Source organism: Anoplophora glabripennis, unplaced genomic scaffold (genome assembly GCF_000390285.2).
Source record: "Anoplophora glabripennis isolate ALB-LARVAE unplaced genomic scaffold, Agla_2.0 scaffold175, whole genome shotgun sequence".
Lineage (NCBI taxonomy): Eukaryota > Metazoa > Arthropoda > Insecta > Coleoptera > Cerambycidae > Anoplophora > Anoplophora glabripennis.
In genome coordinates, this window is record NW_019416926.1 from 318,481 (window position 1) to 330,248 (window position 11,768).

General features: G+C 34.9%; 1 protein-coding gene across 1 annotated transcript in view; it reads right to left on the reverse strand.

The window, feature by feature from the left end:
* Positions 1 to 4,009, reverse strand: part of LOC108904780 (sushi, von Willebrand factor type A, EGF and pentraxin domain-containing protein 1-like) — a 74,988-nt gene extending 70,979 nt beyond the window's left edge. Inside the window, exon 1 of the mRNA XM_023455692.1 lies at positions 3,921 to 4,009. Within this exon, the coding sequence (XP_023311460.1) occupies positions 3,921 to 4,009 (89 nt within the window). The remainder of the gene's footprint in view (positions 1 to 3,920) is intronic.
* Between the last annotated feature and the right edge of the window lie 7,759 nt (positions 4,010 to 11,768).

Consider the following 11,768-nt stretch of genomic DNA (forward strand, 5'->3'; position numbering starts at 1 on the left):
AATAATGATAATCATAATCATAATCATAATCATAACCATAGTCATAATCATAATCATAATCATAATCATAATCATATAATCATAATCATAATCATAATCATAATCATAATCATAATCATAATAAAAAATTATGCTATAGAACATACAGGTTTGTATACAACAATACTCTTAGGATATTATAAGCCCGTCAGTTTAGAAAAACACTTACTTGAAAATAATTATCATGAGACATTAACATTTTCTTATAATAAAAACTGTTGAACGTTATAATAACATTTATTGATTAATTTTTTTTAATTTTGCTCTTAAATACATTAAGACTATCTGTTGCTTTGAAGCACTCACGGACTGACAATGCATGGTTATACAGTTTTACCCCAAAGTACCTGGGACTGTTCTGCATTACTGTGAGTCTGGGGCACTTAGTATGTAATGTGTCTTTGTACCGGGTGTCGTGTGCATGCACATCGTATCTTTTTTCCCAATGTTTTGTTTTACAAAAATTAAAAGTGAATAGATGTAGAGTGATGGCAAGGTCATTATTTCGAGACCCTTGAATAGATCTACGCATGACGTTCTGCGAGAAGATTTAATCATACATCGCACCATGCGTTTTTGACCTAAAAAAACTCTATTAACATTCGCCGCAGAACTCCAGTAAGCCAGCGTTGATTGAAATAATCCAAAATATATCAACTTTAATTGGAACTTGGAGTTCTGTGCTGCTTTCCAAAGTGTACGAACGTCTTTATACTGCTCCTGTTTGTTTATATTGTTTTTTGGTGATACGATAATTATTGACTGTGAACATTGGGTGAGTGTTTTTTCACTTCCTCGGGCTTCTTCAGACATTTCTTGTGAGCAAAGAAAAAACGCACGTCGTTATTGAAGGCGTTTTAGCTGGTTTTTAGCATTATATTTGTATTCTGTTGCATTTCAAAGTTCTGCATTGAACTGTGGAAAATACCCAGCTATGTCACTGTTGCAGCGGTGCAAGATTTGTAATTATCCTATTAAATCGAGCGATGAAGTGGAATGTTCAATCTGTAATGAAATCGTCCACTTCGGATGTACCCTGACTAAGCATATTCCATCGAACTGGTCCGATTCTGCGCTAGCGCTTCCCCGTGTCTGTCGGAAGTGCTGCAGTTTCTCAGCCGTGTTATCTTCAGACGCTGGCAGTATCACTGCTGCAGGTTCCTCTGGCGCACCCTTAAATATTTCGCATTTTGAAGCTATTATGGATCAGCTAAATGTTCTGGGTCAAGTAATAAATAAATGTAATGTGAACCTTGACGCCCTAAAAACCCAAATAACTTCTAATACGGCTGAAATTGCAGAAATTAAACAAGAAAACGCCTTTTTGCGTGAAAAAATCGGTTCCCTGGAAAGCCATCTCAACAAAGTAGACGTGCAAGCATCCGTTGCTGAAGTTTCCGAGCGCATTAAGCGAGAAAATAATATTATAATTTTTAACCTGCCCCCCAAAATTCTAACGAACAAGATGTTTTAACTGCTGGTCATTTACTTAATCAAATTGCCCCAGAACAAAATCTTACTTTACGTAGTGGTGTCCGCATTGGAAGAGGGGGTCGTGATCCCCACCCTAAACCTTTCAAAGCTACCCTCTCCAGCAAGGAAGAAGTCATAAAAGTGCTTCAATCCAGGCAACATATTAGCACTTCTGATTTCCCCAATGTAAGGATTAAGAAGGATTTGACGCCAATGCAAGCCAAAGAACTTTCAGAGCTGCGAACTGAGCTTACTACGCGACAAAATAAAGGGGAACTAAATCTTACAATCAAGTACGTGGGAGGTGTTCCAAAGATTTTGAGGAAGGAGGGTGGAAGTACACAGAAAAGGGGAAGAGACGATGACAATTCGCCCAGACCAGCCAAAGGCAAGAAGATCGATAAATGCAATACAGTTTCTAAATAGCAACCACTTGGTGTAATTTTCTGGAATGTGGAAGGTGTCAATAATCTTAATGACTACATTTCTTCTGAAAATGGGAACCACTTTAGTATTCTGTGTGCATCCGAAACTTGGTTTACTGGACAAACACTGTCTCTTTCACGTAGATATAATGTTTATTGTTCTAGTGCTGTTAATGAAAAGTGTCGTGGAAGAGCTAGTGGTGGTCTGGCTATTTTTGTGTTGAATACATTTAAGGTAAAGCTACTGCACAAGTCCCCCTGGTGGATTATTTTGCTAATCGATTGCAGCTGTAATTTTAAATTTATATTGTGTACTGTATATACTTGATGTGGTGTAACAATATTGGATTGGGGGTTATTGACTGCTTGAGAGTTGACAACGAGTGTTTGCTATCTTATCATTTCCCTGTATCTTTGAAACTAAGGCTTACTCATTACCCACTGAGTGACGCTAATGGCCAATCTAGTACTTCTGAAGTTTTAAGGTGGGATGACAGATTGTCTGCTTGTTATAGTTCAGTGATGCGACAATCTCCACGTGCTCATTTTATTTATGAGGTATCTGCCTCCTATAATAACATATGTAATGCAATAATTGAATCGGCTAGAGCTATTGGCCTAGTCAAACAAATGCGTCAAATTAGTGGTGATAATATCGCTAACCGTTATAAAAAACCGTGGTTTGATTATCAGTGTAGAACTTTGAAGTTAGACCTTAAACGTAGTCTTAGTGTTTGTAAAACAAATAATTTTACCAACCCTTCCAGGGTTATATATTTGAATTTGAAGAAGCAATATAATAAACTCATTAAAAGCAAAAAGAGAGAGCATGAAAAAAAATTTGTTGCCAAGCTGAGCAATGCAAGGGATCAAAGAACATTTTGGCATACCCTACAACAATTTTATAGTAAGAAAAATGTCCCTGGATTGTCTGTTCAGACTTGCGAACAGTTTTACGAAAATATTTACCCTCTTTCTGTGCTTGATAATGCCTTCTACTACGGAGTAAGAGATCCTTTTCTAGATGCCTCCATTACATCAGAAGAGCTCGACCTCGTATTATCTCATTGCAAGAATGGTAAATCTCCGGGTGAGGATGGAATATCATATGAGTTTCTTAAGAATATGCCCCAAAATTGGCGATTGTATTTATGCGTTCTTTTTAATAAGATTCTTGAAACAGGAGCGATTCCAGAAAGTTGGTCTAGTGTTATCCTAACCATGTTACATAAGAAGGGTCCTATTGACGACCCCGCTAATTACCGTGGTATAGCTTTGATTAACTGTTTTGCGAAAGTGTTTACTAGTATTCTTCTCTCAAGACTAACCTGTTGGGTGGAGTCCAATAAAACACTCCCTGAATCACAGGCTGGATTTCGAAAGGGGCGGGGATGCATCGATAACGTTTTTGTGCTTTCCTCCGTAGTTCAGTTTCAGCTGAGACTAAAGGGCCGCAAGGTGTTTGCAGCATTTGTAGATTTTAAGCGTGCGTTCGACTCTATCAACCATTCTCTTCTGTGGGAAAAACTATATGCTTTAGGTCTAAGTTCCAACATAATAATGTTTCTTAAAAAGCTGTATTCTCAAGCGCATATTAGAATTCGTACAGAGGGTAATCTAACAAGGCAATTTAACATTACTGCAGGTGTTTTGCAAGGAGAATCGTTAAGTCCTCTTCTGTTCTCTCTGTTTATTGCTGATATTGAAGATTTTTTTGATTCGTTTAACGCTCGTCGGCTAAACATTGATAACCGCAACGAAATACTTATGCTCCTATATGCTGATGATTTAGTGCTATTGGCTGATTCAGAAGTGGACCTTTGTCGTAAACTCAATATCCTCGAAAAGTACGTGACACTAAAACAGTTAACGTTGAATACTCAAAAAACTAAGATCATGTGTTTCTCTCGTGGCGGTCGCTGTAATACTTTCCCTTTCCTACTTAACAACCAGCCCGTTGAGTGTGTTAATTGTTTTACTTACTTAGGAGTAATTTTTTCCTCCTCTGGTCTGTTCCGAGTGATGACCGAGTCAGTGGTTGGAAAGACTAGACAGGCAGTTGGATCTGTCATATCTTTAATGGCCAGATCCAAAATGAGTTCTTGGGATTCACGTTTGGTTCTGTATAACTCGATTATTGTCAACTCTTTCACTAGTTCTTTACCAGTCTGGGCACTGCGCTATACGGACTTGTTGGAAAAGGTGCAAGTCAGTTTTTTTAAAAGACTTTTATTACTGCCCCTTAACACACCTGGTTATATTGTTAGACTTGAATTAGGCATTAGTGGTCTGTCTTTATTGGTTTTTAAATCATGTCTGAACTGGTTACTCAAACTTTTGGCAATGGAAACCAATCGTTATGCGCATATGTGTTTCGTCAGGCAACTACAACTTCTCAATGACGGCGCTCGGTACAACTGGGCTCATCAAGTCAGACAGATGCTAGACAGTATAGATTGTGCGGATGTTCTGAACAACTTGACATATTCTCGACTAAAGAGACATATGCCTGCCATGTTGCATAAATATAAGGAAATGATTTATCGGAAAGACCTAGCTCTAGTTATGATGTCTTCTTCCCCTGTTTTGTATAGAAATTTCAATATGACAGGGGACACCGCATCTTATCTGAGGTTTCAATTGCCTATATATATTATTAGACTTATCTCACAACTCCGTCTTTGTAATAAATTTTGCATGAAGTTTACATTTAATGGCATCTCCTACTCTATCAATCCATCTGAATTATGTACATTATGCAACCAACACAGACTGGAAACTATTGAGCATATTTTTATAGAATGCCCTCTTTATACCGGTCTAAGACCTCCAGAACTCAGAAATTTAACACTTAACTCGTTTATCATTATGCTTGATGGTTTAACTCTGAGTAATGCTAGAATGTTGGCAGGTTTTATGAGAGATTTTTTGAGACTTCGTTCTTTTGTTCTAAATGAGTGAACTGTTCTTAATTTAATATGTTTGCAGTTGGCATAATGTATTCATGTTAAATATTGTTCCTGGCGATTTGTTTTTTTTACGTATGTAAGCCGTTCTGTTTTTTTTTCTTTTCTCTTTTCTTTTCTTTTCTTTTTTTTTTGTTACATATACATAGTGCAGAACCTCTTCCTACAAAAATTGTAATATTTTTTTAGAAGGAATAAACTTTTATTATTATTATTATATCAACTTTAATACCTTTGTTGATACGGTATCTCTAATACTTATTATAAGGTAACAATGTGAACTAAGTTTAGGAAGTATATATTCTATGTGATCATCACTCCATGTCAGTTTTTTGTCTATGTATAAACCAAGAAATTTCACCGCAGTAACATTTTCAATTGATTTTTCCTCTACCCTAAGCAACAAACTCATCTACAGAGCGTTTTTTTGGACAGAATTCCACCGCTGTGGTTTGGTTGCATTTAGCTTAATACCATTATCTCCGCACCATTTCACTACGCGCTCTATCCCGGCGGACGCACAGTGTGAAATTTCGCTTCTGTTTTTTGCAGAGATTAATACGTTAGTATCATCTGCATATATTAAAAAAGTTGCAAAAGTGATTCGGACACAGCAAACCCATCCAGTTTGTACAGCAAGAGGTCGTGGCCGAGTCTGATAAAAACTTAAGTGAAATCGGTATAGATAAAATCGACTTATTTCATGTTGCCAAGTTTTTCGCTAATAAACTGAGTTTTTTGAACAAGGTTAGTAACAGTGGGTCTGCTCTTAATAAAACTGTGTTGCTCCCACGTCAACAGCTCGGATAAGGATCTGTATAAGAAGTCATGTAATAGAATCTCAAATATTTTGGAGAAATTGCAAATAATAGAAATTGACCTGTAATTAACCAATTCTTTCTTACTGCCTTTCTTGTGTACAGGACACACTAGATAATTCCAACATTCAGGATAATACGAAGTTTTTATTAATAAATTAAAGATAGTTGTTAATGGGGCAGCAAACGCACAGTCTCTTATAAAAAATGCCGGTATTAAATCAGGCCCGGTTGTCATAATCATGTGATTGATTTAATATCATGCTTTTTCTATTTTTTGCTTCCTATTATGTTTTATCACGTAGTATAAGAAACGTAGCTTTTGTATTATTTTATCAAAAGGAAAATGCAACGGAAGCACGCCGCAGGTATAAAACCAACTGTGCTTCGCGTGCACCAGTCTAGCACGTAATAAACTTGTCTTCAGAAGCTCTGCTCATTATTATTCCAAGAGCCCAAATCCCAAGTACGAAATTTCATTTTTAGCTTAATTTGTTTTATCGCAGCATAGACTTCATCTTGTGAAAAGTTTAATATATTTTTTATACGACTGCGTTGCAAAAGGGGGTTTTGCGCACGGAAAACACGCTCTGAAAACGATATTTTTTAACGGTTACCTACACGGACATTGTTTTCGGCGTTCATCGGCCACAATTTTAGTCAATTCTGGCTCAAATCTGCTTGCCCTCAAACGCCATGGAGGGTGGAAATCCAGTACAGTTGCCGAAGGCTACGTTGATGACTGTTTGAGAAATAAAATGGAAGTTTCGAAAGAGATAGAGTCTTCAGTGTCTTCTGCTGCCACAGAACCAGAACAACGATCGTCTACTGGAATACAACAAGAAAACAACGACCGCACGCTGAAAAACTGCACTAAAAACACGACACCAAAAATATTCTCTATTACCGAAAACAAGGTGCACAATAATACTGCTTTTCCCAGCGTAACCTTGAAGGAATGTTCAAATGTTACCATAAATATTAAATATTAGCTTCTTTTGTTAATGCCTTAGCAATTTTCTTAATAAAAACGAGTTAAATTAAAAGTTGTATTTAATTTATTTTGTTAATGCGTTGGCAATTTTAGTAATAAAAACGATTTAAATTAAAATTTGATTTTTGTGGTCTCTGTTTGCAGTCGTATAAAAAGTATCATAAAAAACTCGTTTGAAAACCTCTTTGCACACTCGCTCGACTTGTGTCGTCACCAATATGTGTCACCAATATGTCTAGCTCGTGTGCAAAGAGTCGTTTTCAAACCTTATTATTTAATATACTATAGCACATTAGCGTTTGATGTTCGACAATGATTTTTACCCGGTTTTATATACGATTGTGAGAATAAATCAGCAAAACTATTAACTATAGTCTGTGGATCATCAATAGTTTGGTCATTATACGTAAGCATGGAAGGAATTTGAGATACATTTCTCTTAACGCTGATAAAGGACCAAAAACTTTTTGGATTAATTTGTATATTACTTTCTACATGTTGTACGTATAACTTATAGGAGATGCTTATTTCATGTTTTATTTGGGACCGCAGATATTTAAACTTGTTTAAGAAAGTAGTATTTCCGGTATTCCTATATTGGAATACCGGAAATGGATTACAGGAATACAGTCCTCAAAAATACAGTCCTCAAAAATGTTATTCAGTTTGTCATAAAAAGCGTCTAATACATAATTTGGATTGGTGTATTCATTAAGGAAAGACCAGTTAGTATTGAAAATAATGTACAAAACAGGAAAATTTGCGTTTTTGAAATTAAAGTCATTTTGTTGCTTCAAAGGAAAACTTCATTTTTTGAATATAATAATGATTTATTTTCCATTAAGACAGTATACATGTATAGGATTCGTCACACGCTTAATCTAACATAAAAAAAAACAAATAAAAAACTTGTAGAGAGAGTACCTACTATTTACTATTCTCGTATTTTGTTTTATTCCTATATATTATTAGTTGACGTTGACGGCTAAACAACTGTCACTGTACTTATGTTGAGATTTTTGAGTATAAAACCTTGTATGTACCCACCGTACTATCATATTCGTTAAATAAAACCTATTGGGCGCCAGTGTAAACCAATATAGGTTTTATTTAACGAATATGATGGTACAGTGGGTACATTCAAGGTTTATACTCAAAAATCTTCACATAAGTACAGTGACAGTTGTTTAGCCGTCAACGTCAACTAATAATATATAGGAATAAAACAAAATACGAGAATAGTAAATAGTACTCTCTCTACACAAACTTCAATTTAAAAATTTAAAAACTCCGACACACTGTAAAAGCATTTATCGAGCAAATCTAGCTTTAACTTTCGTTTAAAAATATTTACAAACAAACAGTATTTAACATCGTTTGGTAAACGATTAAAACATTTTGGAACAAGCAACAAGGAGCATTCAGGGCTAGTTTTAGTTTGGCAAACGGCACTCTAAGATCACCAGCATGTCTCGGTTATAGTTGTACTTATCTTTGTCAATGTCAATGCTTTTCTTATTTCTATACAGGGTGTCCCAGTGTCGGCATACAAAAATTTACCAGGGGGTAGACCAGACCAAAATAAGATTAAAATTCTTATAAAATATTTTTCTGTGATGCACTCTCACTGAGTTACAAGGTGTTATTTAGAAAAAAATAATAGACGTTCCGCAATACCTCAAAAACCCTTTCAGGGATTTAAGTAATTTTTGGATGAAGTGTACACTGTACATCTATTAAAGGTCATTAAACCTACACGGTACTTATTTCGATCTGACGACAGGGGCGACCTAGTCCAACTTGTCCTCAAGGTTTTGTCTTCATAACTTTTGCATATCCTAGTTTTATGCAATTTGATTAAGTTTTCCTAAATCTGCAATCGATTCTGAACAAAAAATGTGCTCTATTTTAAGTGCTCAAAAATAAACCGTTTTCGAGTAAATTGGGTCTAAAGTACCGCCTGCATTAATTCGTAGAAAAATGTATTTAAAGATATTAGGTATTTGTTCTTATCTAATAGGTACCTATCATTATAAAAAACAAAGTTGTTTACATGCGTATTTACATGTCAAAATATTAATTACAGTACTCGAAGTTACGAGAAATTAAGTTTACAAAACAAGATATTAGGTAAGTATTATGAAATTTTCCAACAACGAATATGCCGTTATGATATCTGTCTACGGTTTCTGTGATAAAAATTCATTGGTGGCCTCACGAGAAAATCTACGCAGGTTTCAAAATAGAGGGCAAATTGGAAATACCAGAATAAGAGGTAATTTGAAAATTGCAAACATTTTAGAATGCTGTAATAACTGCTGTTGTTGATGATCCTTCCACCAGTGTCCGAAGAATATCAACGCAGGCACAGGTAGGTACAAAGACCTCAGAATGACTAGACAAGTAATTCCCTATGCATTGCAAAGGAATTGTTTTGATTTTCCACAGCTTGAGACATCTTGCTATTAAACAAGGATGAAGATAGTTCTTTGTTTACTAGGGAACTCTTAACCACATTTAACATACATTTTAATATTTGTCTAATTTATATATACTTACCGATTTCACACCTAATTTGGTTTTAAAATAATGGTAATGACTTCTTTTTTAAATAAATAGAACCATGTTTGTTTTACTCCATAACGGCACTTACTGCCGAAAAAAAGTAATACTAGTTACAACAATCTTTATTTTCTCAGTAACAATATACATCAATATGTTAAATAATACTAATTAATAAAAGTTTTTACCAGTTCAAATAGGAATCACAAAGTTACAGTTACAGTTGCATATAGTATGGTAGCTATACTATACTTGTATACAATAATATGCATATCAAGTAGGACAATTAAGTGATAAATGAAAGAGAAATAGTAAATGGGGTTATTACACACATTTTTAAGTTCTTTGATTCTTAAAACAGATTTATTGGATCTAATTTGTTATGGTGACAATTGCTACAAAGTGATCCCGAATTATGTGCAAAAAATTGTTTATACAATTTTAATAGGGGTCCTATATTTTGACTAAACGAACTTGGGAACTCAGGAACTGCTGTGTCCTTAAGATAAACTCGGCCACCAGGTCTTATTAAGAAATCACTTGATGTGAAGTGATCTGAACATACAACACTATCTTTAGGACTATTTTCCTTTCCTATACAGCTCAAAATGCGAGAAAGCCAAACGTCTCGGCGTTCAATATTCGAAGGAATCCTAAAATCAAATTACCTAGGTATATTTCCTTTTGAATAATGTTGCCTTTGCAATTCATGTTACTTTTTATTTAACCGTAACACACAATTCACGTTTTAAAAAAATATTTTATATTTTCAATATTATTGCACTGCAAATTTTCTATTTCAAGTTTTGTTTTAAACTACCGTCTGTTATCTGTTACGCCCATGGTAAATCTACCTACCTGTAAAAAGAGCGATTGCCTCCACTTTTAAAGTGAAATCTACATGTAACACAATATTTTCCCATTGTCTATTCACAAAAACAATAAATTCTGCCAAAGAAACTAATAATCCACAGTAAACACAACGTTAAACTCAGTAAGCACGCAAAGAATTAATGGCGGCCGACAGTCGTAAACAATAATAAACATCTGGCATAGAGCAGGTACTGCGCGCGCACCTTACCACATGTCTTTAGCCAATAGGAAGCTGAGTTCTCAAAATATTTACAGTAGAACAAAACAAACCAAGACAATGCACTGTCTATCCTTTCTGAGGTCGTTGGGTAGGTATTCCACGAAGCAGCGTCTGGAGAATTTTTATCCGAGATGAACTGCACCCATAACAGCTACATAAAGTACAAACTTTACATCCTGGTGATTCTGAAAAAAGGATACAATTTTGCAGGTGGTTGTTAGAAAATATCGATAATGACGAAAATTTCCATCAAAAGATATTGTGAAGCGATGAAATTATCTTTACGAGAATTGCTATAAATCTATCTGATCCATTGAAAATCCTCATGTGATATGACCTTCCGCGTTTCAAAGAAGACTCTCCATAAGTGTCTGGGGAGGAGTCTTCAACGGAGCCATTCTGCCTCCTCAAATTATTGTAGACCGTTTGAATTCAAAGAGATACACGGATTTATTAGAAAATATTGTTGATGGCGTACTAGATGACGTTCAATTAGCTTTGCAAAATCAAATGTACTACCAACAAAGATGGAGCACCTGCTCGTAACAGAAGTCAGGTATCTGCGTGGCTCAATTCATCACTCAACTTTTTCTGTTTGGCTGTTTTTACATAAATATAAAATGAGCGGACGTAAAGCAAATTTAACAGAAATGTTAAATTTTTGTGAAACACTGCCGATTATTTTAAATGGGACAACAGTATATTATGCAAAATGTAAAAGGCACTTTTCGGATTTAAAAAAATACACACTTTGTATATAGTTACTTTCAACATTTCACGATTTAATACATTAGGTACGTTTAGGTAATTCTAAGTAACTGTCGATCAATACAACATTGGTCTAATTGTTTAGGTATTTTACGTTTCAAATAGTGAAATTTTTGTTAAAACAGTTATCAACAATATTATGCTTTATATCTTGCTTTATAAGTGTACCCTCATTTTTACCAATAATTAAAACAATTTAAATATCGACAGCAACTGTCTTTAATACTAGATGTCATTAGTGTCTAAAATTTGAAATAACTTAGACAAATGTTACATTCATTTGACAGCTGCCTACTTAGAATTGTTTAAATGAGAAAAGGGTTCTCTTTTCAAAATTTGAATAATATACAGGGTGTTTAAAATAGTCGACATCACATACCTAAGAAAATTACATTTCCATTCATTTATTTTTTCTGACAGCAGATTATTTTTCAAAATTTAAATAATATACAGGGTATTTCGTTTAAAATAAAAACACACCTTTTTCTAGTTTTGAGAGTTTCTTAATTGTTGACATTGTCGACATTGTCTACATTGTCGACTCTTCCAAATTAAGTCTTCATCTAGATCATTGTCTACGCGTAGACAATTGCATTGTCTACGTCGACATTGTCTACCCGCCCATCCCTG